General features: G+C 43.0%; 1 protein-coding gene across 5 annotated transcripts in view; it reads right to left on the reverse strand.

Annotated features, from left to right (window-relative positions):
• Positions 1-18,006, reverse strand: part of DPF3 (double PHD fingers 3) — a 171,167-nt gene that overhangs the window by 26,734 nt on the left and 126,427 nt on the right. For 3 of the 5 annotated variants that reach the window (XM_064462384.1, XM_064462383.1, XM_064462382.1), the window contains 2 exons: positions 17,596-17,733; positions 4,730-4,858 (listed from right to left, as the gene is read on the reverse strand). In XM_064462384.1, coding sequence (XP_064318454.1) covers positions 4,730-4,858; positions 17,596-17,733 — 267 coding nt within the window. Of the gene's footprint in view, positions 1-461; positions 1,864-4,729; positions 4,859-17,595; positions 17,734-18,006 lie in introns of all 5 variants that reach the window. The other 2 variants (XR_010374708.1, XR_010374707.1) reach the window with 1 other exon arrangement.

Here is an 18,006-nt window from a genome sequence, read left to right on the forward strand (position 1 = left end):
TATATATCCAAAGTTTTCATCGTGAGCCTGAGATTTTTACTCTGGCATGAAAAACATACACCTTCACTTTAAGGATTAGGCACTGCCCAGATAAATGTCTGTTTTGCCTCTGATTTGAATGAGGTCATGCTTTCACTCTGTTTGGCATTATACACATCGGTAAAAACACATCCTTAGAACCTAATCTTGCCCGTGCTCCAGGGAGATTTTTGCCTGCATTAGGACAGCAAAACAAACCTATGCACTGACTCCTTTTGAATCACTTCTGACTGTACAGGAGACTGGATTCTGCTCCCACAGAACTTCCATTAGCTTCACCAAGGGTGTGAATGTGGCGTATACTCATAACACAATTTAATCCATGGGACTTACTCCTACAACAAAGCTCAGTCAAGGGTCTGTTGAAAATCCAGGGCACAGAGATTTCAAATTGAGTGAAAGACATTTCAGCTCAGACATACCTTTAAAATCCTGTTGCATGCTTCCTCCTTTCTGGGAAAGTTGCTGGGAAGGGAGTCACTCTCTTCTTCATTGCCCTTGGAACTTTAATGAGTATTGCTTTGGTTTAATTCAAGAGAAGTTATTGAAAAGCAAACAAAGTGTCTTACAAGACACTACAGAGAGAAAAAAACTGGGTGACACAGGAAAAAATGCTGTGAATTAAAATTTGAAAATGGAAAGAAAAGTACAGGTGAGGTATTTTTCCATATAATTTCTTCCACGATTTTGCTCCTCCATCTGTTTTGTCTTGACGTCTACGGCTTGCCATTCATATTCCATCCCTATGCTTGGAAATTGCTGTCCGTGAAGTGAAAGGTGAAGGAAAAGAAAAATAAAAAAGTAGAACGGAGTGAGGAAGACATGAAGGGGTGCAAGGAGGAGGAATCTATTCAGTGTAAAGATGTCCAGAGGAGGGATGGAAACACGTTCCCCAAGGTCATGGTCTTCAACGGTGCTGCTTGTATTTTCAGGCTGTTAAAGACAAGTGTAGCAGATGTACAAGAGCCAAACTCCACATGCTACAGTAAGTGCAAAATCTCAAAACGCAGAAGCCATCACATCAAGGGTTTCCTTGTCCTCCGACAGAGTTTGCCCACAGTGGTTCTCTAGAAACAGTTTTATTATCAAGTAGACATCCATCGCTTTTTTTGTGGGTTTTTTTTCTTTGTATTTTTATTTAAAAAGTAGTTTTTCTAATAATATATAGAATATATAAATAATAATAATTAAAAAAAACTAGTTGGGTTTGCTTTCTGCTCTCAAACCCATCTGTATTTTTTGTGGTTTGCTGATATATATATTAAAAGACAAGAAAATCAACTCTGCTCACTATTTAAAAAAAAATTAAATCCACCTTTCATGTTTCCAGAGAGAAAGAGAAGGGGGGGAGGTGGGAGGAAAACAAATTAAAATGAAAAAAATAACAACAGGAAAATCAAAACCTTCTGTCTCTTCAAAGTAGTTGTCATGAGCTTTAAATGCTTATGCTTTCAGTGTACACCCCACAGGAAAAACAACAAAAATAACAAAAAAAAAAAACAAAGCAACAACAAAAAAAAACCCAAACGCCAAGGACCTAAAATTAAAAAAAGAAAAAGGTAATAATAATTCTAGTAGTAAAAAGGACAGCAAATCGCTCAAGAGTTTGTGCGTCTTTTTAGTTATTTTAGCAGCTGCCCTTTTTGTCTGCAGAGGGAGAGCTGCCACCACAGCCACCTCCTCGGCTCGAGAGAGGCTCTTCTGCATCATCCTCGTCAAAGCCATGAAAGGTCGAGGTGTCGCTTTCTGACGTGGAACCGAACAAGTCCTCCGTAGTGCGTGCTGGCGCTGCTTCGTCCCTCCTGCCTTCTCTTCCCAAATGAGCTGACATGTATGATGAATATATCAGCACATGGGTTAAGCAACAGGCATCATCATCATAATTTTTTTTAATTATCATTATTATTAAACAATTCAGACTACTGGGCTCATAGGTGTGTGCTTGTATGTGCCCGCGCACCTCAGCAACATAGCTCGGTACAACTGCAGTAACAAAAATAAAAAAGGATCAGTTTCTCTTTCAAAGAAAAAAAATCTACAAACAACACAGGTGCCCATAGCTATGGCAGCGAAAGGGTTAATTGTGTTTTCCTCTCTTCAAAAGACATTAAAATATTTCCTTGTGATTACTTAGATCAATTTTAAAAGATTTTTAGACCGTATAAGTAATTAGACACCGTTAATGCTAAGCACAATGACTGTTCTTCAAACTGGCATCAACTGTCACAAATTTACTGCAACAGAAATGTAACCCACTAGACACCTCATCGAGGTCAGGACTATCTTTTCTCCCTGTCCTTCACCTGATCCTAAAGAGCCTCCTCTGTAGACAAAATGAAATACATTTTGAAGAATAAGTGAAAGTAACCTAAACAAATGCTTTTAGTCCAATTTCATGCCATCTCCTTCAAAAATAAAATAAATAAACCCCAAACAAATATACACAGTCCAAGAACTAAAACAACTAAGATGAGAAGTCCTGGGGAACACTGAAAAGTTCAAATGTGTGTGAGCCAATCCAACTTTCAATATGGAACAGGAAATTCTCCACACAGGACATCAATAACAGCAGCAGCAGCAGCAGCAACAACAACAACAAAAAGAAGACTCTTAAAAAGAGAAGTCAAATACTGAAAACTGAAAAACTGAGGTTTATTTTCTCCCTCAATCAAACATGTTATGTGATTAAAGCATAGCCTTCAAATTCTCTCTTCAGCAACGGTAGAGAAAAAGACGTCTCTGGTGCCCCAGTAAAATGAAAGTGTGACGTTTTAGGGAACGGCTATTTTATTATTGAGAAACTATAGTATTAAGTATTAAGTAACCAACTGCTTGGTCCCCACTCCAGCTACAGGAATCAGTCATATAACAAGGACACTGCATTGCTTGAGACACGAAGAATTAAATCCTGTTCACAAAAAGAAAATGGATATAACAAAATAATTGGCAGGTGAATCACCTTGTAGAGATGTGATTTCACTAACTTTGTGAAGGGAAGAAACAATATAATTTCCATGACCCCTCTTTCCGTATAATGAAAATGTTCTCCATTATCAAGAAAGAGAAAGATGACAACCACCAAAGAGGTTTCATTGTTTTGGTTTACAGATTAGTGTGTGGTTGTACCTTAATCACTTTCATCACACATCAGTCACACCACTGCAGACCCCTACGAACGGCCCAGGTGGGTCAGAATTTTTACAAAGATAGCATTTAATGGAACTGATTTTGCACAATTTAGCTCACATGCTGACCTACTTGTTCTATCACACTAAGGAATCAAGGGAATTAATGTATTTGTATTACATTCTGATATAATCACCATAGCAATGTTTAAATAGCAAAAAAATACGGACCCATCTCACTGTGCCATATCAGGACAATGCTGAAATGAGTTATATTGAACTATAACAATCAAGAGGAAGGGCAATGATCTTCCAAGATGGCACAACAGACCACATGAGCTTCCCCCTTCAGTTATTAAGAAGCAAACACGTATACACTAAAATATGCCCCTGACTGCCCAGCATTCCTAAGGATGCCCCTGGAGAAAACTGAAGGGGTTGCCATCAGTCCTCTGGTGACCAGTCGGTATCACTTCAGAATATCTTCAAAGGTCACAACAACTGCAGAAGGCAATTTGTCAGTGAGAGTCTAGTCCTGCTCTCTACCACTGAATGTGGTAAGAGGCTTACTATGAATTTCAGCAGGAGCATAAAAAGGCCATTCCCTCGGCACGAGAACACTCCACATCGCATTTCAGTCATCATGCAATAGACATCTTTCAGTGACTACAGTACAGAAGCAGCAGCAGCAATACTGATATTTCAAGGTGTCTTTGGTTTTCAGACTTCCACATGATGGTCTTATCACCACTAGTATCACCACTGTCCAGAAGTATCACAACTGGAAACTTGGACCAAAGCTAGAATATGCAGTTGTTAAAGGTTTCGCATTCCCTCTACCGCCACCACCACCTTCCATGCGAGCTATAAATAACTGCTCAGCTGGGATAAAATCTCCCAAAAAAAGAGAGAGAGTGGAAAAAAAAAATGAAAGGAAGGAAGAAAACAACAGTCCAGAAATAAAGACAGCTCAGAATGGGAAAGACACAATTGCCTATGTTTAAAAAGAGAGAAGGAAAGAAAACTGAGAAAAAAAACCCTTTAAACAAAATTAATGATAGTCATCTTGTAAGAGGATAATTCTTGACAGCTACCCCTATCCCTACCCTGTAATTTCCTCCTTCTTTCTTTTTTGGATGAAGAAATGCATGAAATGTGTAATCAATGGAAATGCTTGTCATGCAACTTTCATAAATCTTGTAAGTAATTTATAGTTGTAATCGCGGCATTTGAAGTCAGAGCCCATTCTTTCACATCGTCACAGGATTTTCTTCTTCCATTTGAAGAACAACTACTACATGTAGCAATGTTCACAGAAGCCAATAAATACATTAAAACTTTATTATTTCATAGGACCCCATTAGCTTAAAAATGTGAATCCAACAATGGGTTTTATGACAGAAAATTTCCCAGTCATCCTTTCCCACAAACACAGGCAAGAGGTAAGACCTCATCTTCTATCCCCTCCCAAGTGCACTACCTTTCTTCAAAATCTTCAAAAGGAGCAAAAAAACAAGTCACACAAATGCCTTTGTACAAGAAAGTTGCAAGGAGGAGTCACCTACCAGAGCGCCCACAGTCTGAGCATGATACAAGTTCCTCAGGCCGGCCACTTTTTTTGTTCATGTTGGAGCCTCCGAGGCAGAAGTCACAGTAATTATTGGGAATGATGACCCCATCTGGTCCTTTCTGGGCTGCAGTTGGGTTAGAAATCAGATTTACTGAAAGAGCATTCAGTTTGGACATTTCCCCCTTCCCCCTGATGTGATGTTAGCTTGGTGAGTTTGCAGGCCACAGTCTTCCCAAAATATTGTCAGTTAGAACAAAAAGTGAACTGTAGAAGTCATCTCCATTTTGAGTACACCTTGTATTGTACCTATTTTGCCTGAAATGCACTCCACAGTTTCCTCTGTAAGGCCAGCCGGGCTGGTGCCTCACAAGGACCTGCTGCCAGAGATCCCGGTACAGTTCAGGGACTTTGTAACGCGCACAGGCACAGAAACAATCCCTAATGCAGAATCAGACCTACGCTGTCAGTGAGCCAAGCCTGTTTTTTTTCAGACAGCAGTCATAATCACAAACAAAATACAAATTCAGAAGGGAAGAATGCATCCCCCAAAACTCAGAAACCAACAGCAAGGAGATGGGGGGAAAGGTACCATAACTGCTTTTATTTCCAGTGGTTTTGGGGGGATTACATCTCAAAGCAGCAGAATGTCCTTAGTCAAGAATTTGGTTCAAACGGCCACGAATATTCACAGGCAAAGCCACTTTTGGGTGGCTCACCCAAGGGTTAAGCTACCTGCAGCAGAGTGCATGTCCCCTGGGAGGAGCAGGGAGGGCAGCAGGTCCAGCACTACCAGAGCACCCAGCACAGGGGCAAAGACTCTGGCCAGGGCAGATGTCCCAGCCAGCAGAGTTAAAAACTCTTTCAGCCAAGAAAAAAGGAGGGAAATTACAGTCCTATTTTCCAGCTAGGAATAGTTGGAAAGGAGCAGACACACACTGGGTCTTAAGCAGAGGAGCAGGCACTTCCCCTGGAAAGGAGAGAAGGGCACAGGTCTTCTGCATTCCTATTAGTTGAGCAGAACAGCAAAGTGCTTTTTCTCTTGCTCACAACTGCCATTTTTCTCCTCCACTCTCCAGAGAGGGAAAACTTCTTGTTCCTGCACGCTTTAACTAAGGACTGGGGAAAGGAGAGAGGAGTGGGGGGAATGGTTGGTCTTCATCTTTGTTACTCCTTTTTAACTTAAAAATTCCAGTGTTACACCTGACCTAATCCTACCCCATGAAGATTTCTACAAACTAGAAAATGAAGACCTTTGAACTGTACCATCTATATTTAATTATCTTTTTAACGCATATTTTGTAACTTGCAGATTTTTAACAGATGTTTTGACAGCCTTTATTAATGGTCTTTTTGTCCACATCCAAATTTCCCCCAAAGAACAATGGTGTTCTAAAGAGCTTCTGGTAGCAGTCCAAGACACACACTTAAAATTAAAACTTCCTCCAAGTTCAATCTACTTTTCTGGTTTGGGTGCTTCTAGTTATTCATTTACTTTCAGCTGTTGATTCACTGAGCTTTTTGGAAATCGGTAACTGAAAGATTGCAGGTAAGGTAAAATGAAAAAATTTAAAACCCACAGGCTGCAAATACATTACTCTCTTCCTGCATGGTTGCCGAGTCCCTGACAGTGCTTACTAAACAATGGGCTTTGCTCTGAAATGGCCCTAGTTAGCAGATCCCCAGTTCTCCCAAAACCAGAGAGAAGCTCCCAGCGTTAGGTTAGCATTTTGTCTGTTCACAGAGGGGCATTTAATACATGCATGCCAGATAAGCAAAAAAAGAACAGGAACCAGGTGGAAGCCTAGTGCACTGGCTCATTTTAAGAGCTGTAACAAAATGATCATAAAGTTGCTGCTTGTACATATTTTGTGTATAAAAAGCAGATCTCTCTAGCATTTGTTTTTCCCTCTACAACCCCATTCTGAAAAAGTTAAGTAATTCTTCTTTATATTGTGCTGTATCTACAGACAGCCCATGTGCAATGCAAACTCAGCAAGCTCGACATTCAGTGATTTTTTTGTCTTTTGTTCCTTATTACATTACTTCACCTTTCATCCAAGTTTCTTAAAGTGCCTTACAGATACTAAAAACCTAATATCAACCCTCAGTGGGGTCAAAAGCCTCTTTTGTCATTGACTTTAACCACAGTGTTGCTGGGCCCTAATTAAGTCTCGTGCTGAGGAGGCAGCATTACATTTTACAGCTGAAAGACTTGGAGGTAGAGTGATGAACTGGCTTACTCACAAACACACAATTCTGTGGTGAGGCCACAAATACAACCAAGCATTCAAGGCACCAGCCAGCAGACTTAGGAAAGGGCTCCACTTCTACCACCGCTCAGAACTGTATAACTGATTTAATACCCTGCATATACTAACTTAAATTTTTCCAGGGCAGCTTATGACCCCAAGATCCACTGCCTGTGAAACTGGGAGTGGGACAGGGGACTTTGTGAAAATACATATACTGATCAATTTGTCTACAGTGTGTGGGGAAGGTGGAGGGTATTAGCTGACTGCAATGAAGCTGTAGGGATTCTCCTAGGCTACTGGCATGGGAATAAGCATGGGTTTTGATAACTTAACTTTCCTTCCTTTTCCTTTTCCTTTTCCTTTTCCTTTTCCTTTTCCTTTTCCTTTTCCTTTTCCTTTTCCTTTTCCTTTTCCTTTTCCTTTTCCTTTTCCTTTTCCTTTCCCTTTCCCTTTCCCTTTCCCTTTCCCTTTCCCTTTCCCTTTCCCTTTCCCTCTTCTCTTATCTTTTCCAATTTAATTTAACTTTTAATGTGAGTACCTATGTGCTCCTCTATTTCTTATCACTCATAAATATGGACCTGGCTCAGCCCAGTGTGATAATGTCAGGCCTGAAAAATCATACACAGAGAAGAAGTTCTTGAAGTTACATCAATGATGTCTTAAATTATGTATCTTTAGAGCTAAATAAGCCAGACAATGTTATTCACTTCAATGTTTTTTTGTTCTAACAGGTGTAAAAACTAGAATCAAACCTGACTCAAGCTTATTTTCTTGATCAGTACTGTACCAGGCATTAAGTCCCAGGCTAAATCATGGAAGGTTTGAGAATAACGAGATTTCCAGATGATAGTAAGCAGAGTTCTTACTTTCAAAGGATTTTTTTTGTGTACACCCTTGGAGTTTTTAATTCTATTTTGCTGTAGTTCAGAAATTATGAGGGAATTAAGAGACAAAGCAAAGATAGCAAGATATAACATGCAATATTCATGATAAGGGTATCATGCACCAAAAGCCCAACCCTAATCCCACCCCTTAATCAATAAAATTACTTACAAAAGTATAAGTATGGGAATGGATTCACAAGTGAAACCAATTAAATTACCAGGGACTAATGTGTAGCTGCTTTTCATCTGAGACATAGTAATTAACTAGGTATCCACTTCTTGCACATGCTATTGACAAAGTAGAAGGTGCTAGCTTAAGACAGACAATAGCTCAACTAATGAGAAGTAACTCACTGCTAGCTCAATCATTTGGATCAGGTGACTAAAATCAAGGATTTTGTCTAAAAAATGCTCACCATGAATCAGAAACTGGTTTACAGAAAAGCCCTGAAAACCAACCACGGTCTTGTCCTAGCTTACTCAAAACTCCTCTGATTTTCTTTTACATTACAAACGGCAACAACAGATCAAAAGCTCTGAGGAGCTTTGAGGAGCTAAGGTGTGCTCATAGAGGGGGTATTTAAATCAGTGCCTCATGCCATTTCAACTCAGTGTCACTTTCTAGTTTCATCAAAGGACCTGTCTTCATCTACATCTGCCCCAAAATAACTAGAGTATATAATTTTTAAAAATACTTTAAAAAAATTTATTAAGGAGAGACATACACAGAAAGATCTGCACAGTTCAAATGATAGTTTCTCTGTACCTGAAAGCTGATTAATGTGAACACAGAACGCAGACTGAGAAGGAAGTCAATATTTCCAAATAACTTTGGTATGTGCTTATTCTGAAATATATTTTTTCTTCTTAGCGTAACCAAGTTAATTTCAAACTATATCAAGCTAAGCAGAATGAAGACCTACTTAAAATATGGTACCATCATTCACAGGAGTCTTCTTGCAAAATAAGTACTGTAAATTAAATAAATTCTGTAGTATATAATCCAGTAACTTTGCTCTGTAGACAAAACCTAAGAAGCTAAACAAATTCACTGACTTTATATATTTAAAATAACTTCTGCGCCTTCTTGATTTTGAAGGCAGGGGCTCTAAACAGAGTTCTAGCTTCTCATCTCCCTTCTTCAAGTAATCAAAAAACCTGGAAGTTATCTTCCTCGTGGCTTCAGTTTAATAATAAAAGAAAGCTGCTTCTAGAGAAATAACATCAAGAAATTAGGAATTTTCTTTTCTCCATCACCTCCTGGAGCTACATGACTCAATAAGAATCTGAGTTTTCTAGCTCTCATGGCTGCAGAGAATATCGTGAATGGAAGGCAAGTTCAGAAGCCGCAATTCTTGTCCCTGTTTTTTAATCAGAAAACTCAGAACACAGATATTTTAAATAGCTTTCCTTCAAAATGTGACTCTTAAAAATATACAGACAAAACCCCAAATAAATAGAACATTGTAGTTTTTCAATTTTCTGATTTCTAAGTGAAGTTGTTTTGATGTTTTGGATCACAATCTTTAAAAACTTGGAGCTGGAACCGGTGCTTAAAAGAAAAGCTGGTTTCTCTGTTCCTTGGTACCAAATCACAGTCACCACGTATTTCTTCAGCCTGTAGGTAATACTAATACCTAACCACAGTTTAAGCTGTGCCTCTAGGTGTGGTAGCAGTTTATCCCTTTTTATCCTATCCACACTACTGGGAAGGTAGTGGAGAATGAGGAGTTGAGCGCATGCCTCACTGTTGGGGTGGGGGGCTGTGCATTGTTTAAACGATTACAGTGAATTGGCTACAGTCAGACATATACGCACTCCCAAAGGGATTTTTCCTAAGACATTTCGTCCAGCTCTTACCTGTTTCTTCTGGGCTTGATCCAAAACCAATAAAGTCCACTGGAGGTTTTCAATTCAATTCAAAAGGCTTTGCATCAGGCCATTTACTCTGTTTGCAACAAAAATTTACAATAGAGACCACGGGAACCTGCGCCTAGGCCTGAACCAAGCCAATGAACTTTGCAATGGAGGAAAAGGGGTGGATTTGTTGGTTTGGATTTTTTTTTTTTTACATCTACAAGACTCTTTGTCTGAGATGGGGGCCCAGTTTTCCCTTCTGACACCTCCCTTTTTCATGCTGTCGAAGTGCAAGTCTGACGTTTGGCCGCCTGCACAGCAAAACACCAGCCAAGAGCCTGAGCCTGAGGTCGTCAAGCCCCTTGGAGGACTTGATGACATATAATTCCAACCTATAGCCTAAGTGCCCCCATGTGCGTTTGCCTGCTCCCCCCCCCGCTGCCACTGCCACTCATCCCTGGCAGTCCTGGCCTGTCTCCATGGCGACCGGAGTGCCAGGTCGGGGCTGCCTCTGGCCTTGCCACCTGCAATTGCTTCATGTCTCAAGTGTAAGGAATTGCAGCATAGCCCCCTTCATTTGCTGCTCAAAATGCATCGGTGGAGGATAAGCAGGCTCATGCAAGAAATCACAACATGATAATTAAATTTAAAAATGGCTTTAAGGAGAAGGGAAAAGAATAGTGGCGCTTGGACTGTGGCTTTTGTTCAAGGAAGAGGAGGGAGATGGCTGACTGGGCATATACCCGCTTCTGCCCCGATCATTGCTGGGGTGTAATGAGCAATAGTGGGGGTCAGAGAGGTGGGTTGTAGAGGTCCTCCTCTGCTCAGGGCTAGACCCTGTCCTGGAAAGGAACAATAAAAGATTAACATATATATAAAACCCCTGGTGTGGTGAGGAACAGGCCAAGCACAGCTGAAACGCATTCAAGGCTCTTGCTCTCTCATATGTACGCGGCCAGGCCCAGATATGCACAGTCATTTCTGTGGCCTCCTCGTCAGTGAATTAACTACAGGATTTTTTTCATTGCAATTTTCCAGGAAAATATGTTAATCAAACTGAATGAGAGGAAATGGCCAGTCTCTCCGGGCATATTTACTCTGTCGTTAACACCAGAGATAAGCATGTTGGCTAACCCCAAACTGGGAAGTGTTGGGGCACTCGATACAGAGACCCTCCAGCAGGCTGCAAGCATAGCTTAGGTTGGTAGCAACACATCTGTGTTGATGTGGTACAGTATTCAACCAAATAAGCTCTGAACTTGGGTGTAGCACTGGGAAACGGCCACTGTTCTGTTCCCAGAGTCAAGCTAATCAGCCTGCACGGTGCAATGGGCCTCTGCTAGCTCAGGCTGCCCACGCCGCACTCCCCCACACAGCACCGGCGTGCCCTTTGGTGGCGGCCAGAGAAGCAGGCTGCACTATGGAGTGAGGTGCTGCAAACCACCCACCCAAAGTACTGCCAGTTCTCTCTAGTAACTGGATTTTATCTCCTCTTTGAGTTAGTTGGTGCTGTGGGGATAGAAGCAGCTGTTGCCTTTGCACAGTTTTTAGCAACTGACAGGTTTGCCTTTCCTACAGCCCCTGTTCATGGAGACACATGCCCAAGGAACACTACAAGCTACAAGAAGGAGGAACATCTGTAGGGAGTCAGAGAAAGCCTCTGAATGTGGGGGAAGGGAGAGCATTTGATCATGTTTTTTACAGGAATCAATATGGCCTTCAAGTTGAACAGCTGATGAATGAGCTGGGAGGTAGGCAGTAGAAGGTACAGCTAGGAAAATACAGAATCAACTGATCAAATCTTGTAGATTTGGGGACTCAGCACTCCAGCACCATAAAGCAGCACTTCATAGAAATGTCTGTTCACTGATCTTACAGTGTCTTCTGCAGGAACACCTAACGCATGGGCCAAAATCCCACAACTCACAATAAATCATTGTAACTGTCCAGTGCCTTGTGACAATCAACAGCAGGAGATACAGAATAGGAAGGCAGACGAAAGAGTCTGACATGTCAACATACAGATTTGTGATTTTGAGGGGTACCTCTCCTGACACTTGGTCTCTGGCCACTGAAATGCATCATTCCCATCAGCTCAGGGACCTCAAGGAGGGATTATAGTGCTCGATATACAGCCCTGTTCAGCAGTACCCCTCAGTATTCAGATAAGAATGGCCAGTGTGGTGAAATGGGTCCCTGCAGCATGTTGCAAGCTTTGGATCTGGAAATTAGTCACTGGAGGAGTGTGAGAAGGCAGAGCACCTAAGTTAAAATTCAGTCAAAACTGGGTTTAAAAATTCTACATGGAGGAGAGAAAAAGCAAGGAGATAGCGAGAAAGGAAAAAAAAATCATAAATACATAAATGATACCATTCTGTCTGAAGAGCTGACATGTTATCGAAGCAACACATGGTTTTCAAAAACTAATTACTCAAATTGGAGACTAACAGGGACTAGAAACTTGTCTCAACATTGTTGGCAGGCAAGTTTCACTACTAAAGCCTGATCACTGCGGCAGCTGAGCGGAACAGTTTAATCACCAAGGTCGACCCCGCAGGAATGTGCACCCCGTTATCTCCGAGTACTCGTCCTCTGCACATACGCCTGGGCCCAAGGCCGACTGGTAACATATGGGGGCGGCTCAGACCCTCTAGAACTTTCAAGCACCTTCTAGCAGCAGTACTGGGCATGCGCCCCACCGCCGAGCGGGAGGCAGGGGTGTGCAGAACAGCTACTGACTGTGCAAGAGAGCAACCTTATAAAAGGGGAAACCAGCAGAGACAACGGGGGGCACGTTCTGGAACACCCGCCCCTCCACCAGCTTCAAAGATGCATCAGATGCCCGGACTCCCCGCTCGGACTGGACGGACTGCCGCAGATCCATGGTGATAGCTATCACAGTAGCCCCACTCTCTCCCTCCCCCTCTCCCTCTTGTACCCTTTTTCACCTTTTTTTTTTTTTCCCCTCTTTCTTTGCTTTTTTCTCCTGTATCTATTTCTGGCCAAATGAAGTGACTTGGCACTTGACTCCATTTTGAGTCTTAATTCTGTTTCCGAGAATATAAAAGAAACCTAGTCATGATAACACATTGGAGTTAATCAAAAGTTAAGCCCAGCCGCCCCCAACCTTCCAGAATTATCTGAGGTCGGTCGGAAAGCAAGGGGGTTTAACCTCTGCCAAACTGTTCAACCCACAGTGGATCATGACAGAGACATTTTCCCATAAACTACTGAGAAGCGCTAGGTGCTTCTCTTCAATCAGTTGCACATTGAAAACAACATTTCAGGTCCCGGTCAGGCAGTATATCAAAAATCCCCCCGCAACTCCAAACAAAACAACAAAAAGTCACCTATGGGTCCCTGTACATAGGATACAAGTTTGGGATTTTCCACTATTCCAAAACTCTAAACAACTGACCTATTTTTTTTCCTCAGCATCCCAAAACACAGGCACAAAAGCCAGGGGAATTTTCAGCTGCAAACAGGGTTTGAGTGGAAATCCTTACGCAGTTCCAAACTCTACAATCACTACTGTTTATTTTAGTATTCTGACTCTTTTTCCTTATGAAAAGAAGCTCTGGCAAAGAAAAAACCCAAACAGATTAAACTAATGAGAAGTCAACTCAAGGGAACATACATATTTTCACTGAAAAGACACCTGCTGTAGGGTATCTTGTCACAAGGTGGGCATTGATGCATCCTTGCATTCAGAAGTAGCTCCCATCATGGCCCCAGCGAGGATCAGCACTGAGGCAGGGAAAAAGTAGGCCTGATGTAGCTTTTCAAATTGATGCTGCTTGTGGAGAGGAACAAACAGCTCGTCTCCAACTGAGGGGCTGACTCTTGTCATTTATTCATGGCCAGCCCCCTGCCTGGATGGAAATAAAAATGTTTCAAAGATGACTGTGTGGGGGAGCTGGAGGACAGCTTGGAGGCACACTGAGGTTAGCACATTAATTTTTTATCTCTGGAGACTGGGTATCCAATTATGCTTAGAGTACACAAACAACTTTGGCTGGTCTCTCTAGTAGAGATTTATCCACATCATAAAATCTGCAATGGAACCGGGCACAACAGGCTGATGCCACGAAATAATGTACACAGGTGATTTTGCGGGTTAGATGCGCAAGCGAGCAGTCAGTAGGGCACAGGACTGCATTCTCATTAACTGCGTGTATTGCAGGATGGACCAACCTGCACACACAGCTAGCAGCTAGGCCAGCGACAGCCTGCACAATGTGCTTGATTTAGGATTGTCATTGGCCAAAGTGCTTGTGGGCATAAGATCTGTTCCGTTGCTGTTTACTGCACAGCTGCCTGTAACCAACATTTCACACAGCAAAATGCCACTGAAAACTCTTCTTCTTTAAAGGAGAGGAAGTTTTTCTCCATGTAGATACAATATCCTATTCTCCCAGGAATTAAGGAAGGGCATTTATACTAGTACACTCATTCACACACACATTTCAATAGATAGAAGTCTAATGTAATTCCTATATCAGAACTGTCTCAAAATCTGTGAGCACCAGCTGCCCTCAGAGCTGGCCTGTACCCATGGAGTGAGATGGAATAAAACAGCAGGTGTTTTGTGGCAGGCTTGGATGCACCCTGGGCTCACAAATCTCACGCACTCGGTGCCAACACGTGGAGGAAAAACCAGCAGAAAAAAAGGCTGAGAATGGTGTGGGGTTATTTCTTTTCATCAGTGGAGCTGGGGAAGGGGGGAGTTGGCTTTTTTAAGGGTTTTCTATAACTCCTTTTTCACAGTTCCACACTCAGGTAAAAAAAAACAGAGAGTAGGTCAAAAGCAAATGTGTGTGTAGGCAGAGGCAAGACTAGGCACTGAGGAAGGGCTATTTATCTGCATCAAAGGGCTAGATAAACAAAGCAACTAAGGCTCAAACAAAGCACAGACTGAGATGTTTTAGGAAAGGCAAAGGCCAGAGAAAACCGATGAACTATCTTTCATGTTGCAAAGGGTAATCTATAGGTAAGGAATAAGGACATAAGGAGAGACATGTAAATAAACAAACCTTCTACAACAGTCAAGGACAGTGAGATCTGCCAAGGAGGTGAGACCTGGGGCTTGGGCTGGTCCCTGTTCTTTGATGCACATCTATTCAGTGGTGCTCAGCTTCAGGTAGGTTCCTCCTATCTACATCTCTTTTCCAGTCCCTGGATAATTTACTGAACTACCCAGTTGGTCTGTGCATGAGGAGAAGAGTAAAGATAAAGGGGACTGGGTGTGCAGGAAAACAAGAGGCCATCAGCTATTGAGCTGGCACCAGCCAGGGCATCAACAGCTGAATCCTGCAGAAGCCCTCCTCCAGAAAGCTCCCTCCTGCATCAGCACAGCTGGTGTTACCACAGGTACCGCAAGGAGCGGAGGCTGCAGAGGAGACACGGGTACTAAGGAAGGAAGTTCATACTGCAGTTGCCTGCCTGAACTTTGCTGACCTAGTGCTCACCTCCCACAGCACAGCAAATTCCAAAATGGCTGGTTTGGATTTGCCTTGCCTTTTCTAAATCAGGCTGTTCATATCTCTCTGACACACTGCTAAGCAAATAATCAGACCCTGCTCTATACCATATCTCTGGTCCTCCTGTTCAGTAAGTTGCGGATTAGCTGTTTGGATTAACATCCCCCCAGGCCTTTCCTCCTCCCTTCCTCCCTCCCCCCGCCTCCAAGCCCATGCAGAGAGGATTCTTGAAGCCCGAGCCCTGCGACACTGCAGACCTGTCAAATCTAATTCATAACACATGCCTAGCAGTCCTTAGGGGAGAGGAAGGATCCGATGCCCTGGCTCCCCACCATCCCCCTGTACAAAGGGCCCATTTAATGACTGCACATTAGCAATGTGGACAATTAGCATTCACATGGAAGATAAATGGCAGCATAAATTAAATATAGCCAAGTGAAAGAGCAAAGATGCAAGATCTGAGCTCAAGGCTGTAAACAAATAAACAGGCAAAAAGGAACAAACAGCCACTGCGACAGCTAAGCCATTTGGGAGAGTTACCTTCGAGCATCTTGGACTTTCCCCAGGGGTGATCTTCACATTCGCATGGCTGTTGCCTGTACCTCACTGGCTCCTGGCTGGTTGTTAAGTAGATTCTTTCTGCTCAGGAACCTGGATCTCAGAATGGCTTACTCCACTGGCCCTAAATTTCTGCTTACATGGGGATCTGTGCATCAGCAGCTTCCCTCTGCCACATACATCACACAGGAGCTCTGGGGGAAGACAAGCCCAAGCAGCTCCAGCTGTACCCTTTCCCATAGTGCAGAGCACACCTTTCTTTTCACGGGCGAAGGCCAGCTGCTGCTAACCTTTCCACAGCTTTTCTAGCTCCTCTTCTTGCTAACTTCTGTCATTTCCTAAGCACTAGAAACATAAGGACTGAGACTGTCCTTGGCCTCTATGGTAAGCTGAAGGGTAGGAGACACTACCCTTCTTTGTTTGGGCATTTGTGCAAGGTCATTATCAATATTAATTCAATACAGATTTGCAATATGTCCCTCAGAAATGCAACTGTTACTGACTACTGCAGACACAGGGGGGAAAAAAAACCCAAAACAACAGAGATTATGTAAACGCTAAGTAAACAAAAGCTACTGGCTGAACACTGACATTCTCCAGCCTGCCCAAGTAGTCACTCTTAGTGCATTGACAGCTCAAGTTTTTCAACAGCTGGAGGAGTCAAAATTACTTTTCCTGTGAACCTACAAAACATGTGAATAACTAAAAGGTAGAGCATAAAAGTGACAGAAACATAGGGACTGCCAAATGGGATCACACTGAACAGCCCTTCAAGCTCAGACAGTGGCTAGTAGCAGATGCTTTGGAGGAAGGAAAACCCCTCCCACACCTCCCTGGGGACAATTATCAATTATCCAGCTTAGAAAGGAAATGTTTTCCTACTTCCATATTTTTTCCAGGTCTTCTTAATGTATTAGAAAGTGCTTGCCTGGATATTTTTCGCCATAAGCATTTTATTGCTTTGTCCACAGTGTTCATTACTTTGAATTAAAATGACACAGTTCACATCGTGATCTGAAAGGACTTTTTGAAAGTGAACAAAGGCAGCTACACAAATCCCAAGTGAAAGCAACCATCACATAGTGTTGTACACCGGAAAACTGAGAAACAGGGGCTTAGAGACTTGCAAAAATCAGTAATAAAACACAGTCTCCCTGACTCCCAGTTCTGTGCCTAAGAAGCCGACGAAGGACAGTCAAATAGAGCCAGTCAGACCACTAAGAATTCTTTCAGCCCTGTACCAGTGTGGGGAATCTAGGCACACAACTCTCCGCTCATGTTCCAGCTCTCCTCGTTGCAGATGAGTACTGATGCTTTTTCATAGATTTTCCAAACTGTAACTAAGAAGTGGCTTTTGGTAAAGTTGAGGGTAAGCTGTTTAGGGAGGAGGCGCAGAGATAAGGGGAACAGGCGCCGTGAATTTCATACCTAAAAAACTCAGCTACGGATAAATCCAAAGGCAAAACAAAGACAGCCCCCCTCAAACAGGATGTGTATTTCCTTGATATCCCTGCTAACAGCCACTGGGAAGCTGCCTGATGATGGGAAGGCTGGGCATCGCTTCTTTTCCCCCCCTCTCCTTGCCACCTCCTCCCCACAGGAGCAGTAATGGAAAAGTGACTTGCTGCAGAGATAATGCTGGGTTTGAAATGAATTCCTGACTAGCTGAGCCAGCACCCGTGTGAGCTGCGGCTGATTAGCTCCAAGCATCCAGGTCCCAATCACTTCACGACGGAGCGAGGCAATCATGCCAGCCTCCACAAGGCAAAGACAGGGTGGAGGCAACACCCCTGAAAAGGATCTTAAAGGCAAAGGGAAAATACTACTCACGTTTGTGGTTTTCGTTTCTGTGGACAGGGGAGGAGCGGGTCTCCTGCTCACGGGCTTCATCACCCTCTTCACTGGCGAGGTGGGTGTGAGCATAGTGGTAGCTCAGCCCAGGCCTGTTCTTGTAACGCTTGCCACAGACTGGGAGGAAAGGAGATACGAGGGAGGGGAAGAGAGAATGGAAACATCAGCGAGATCTGCAACAGTGGCAGCATCCTCTCAAATAACATTCCCTTCTCCCCCAAGAGCAGCACCACGCACTCCACAACGTCTGCTCAAAACTCTTCCCACTGCTGTTGGTGAAAGGTGACAGAAGGGCAGCCCTGCAGCCAGTTGTCCCCACACAAGCTTTCTTCCCTCCATGCTGCCAGCAGTCCTTCCTATGGACCTCAGCAAATGCACATTCAGTCTCTG

Source organism: Phalacrocorax carbo, chromosome 10 (assembly GCF_963921805.1).
Source record: "Phalacrocorax carbo chromosome 10, bPhaCar2.1, whole genome shotgun sequence".
In the NCBI taxonomy this organism is placed as follows: domain Eukaryota; kingdom Metazoa; phylum Chordata; class Aves; order Suliformes; family Phalacrocoracidae; genus Phalacrocorax; species Phalacrocorax carbo.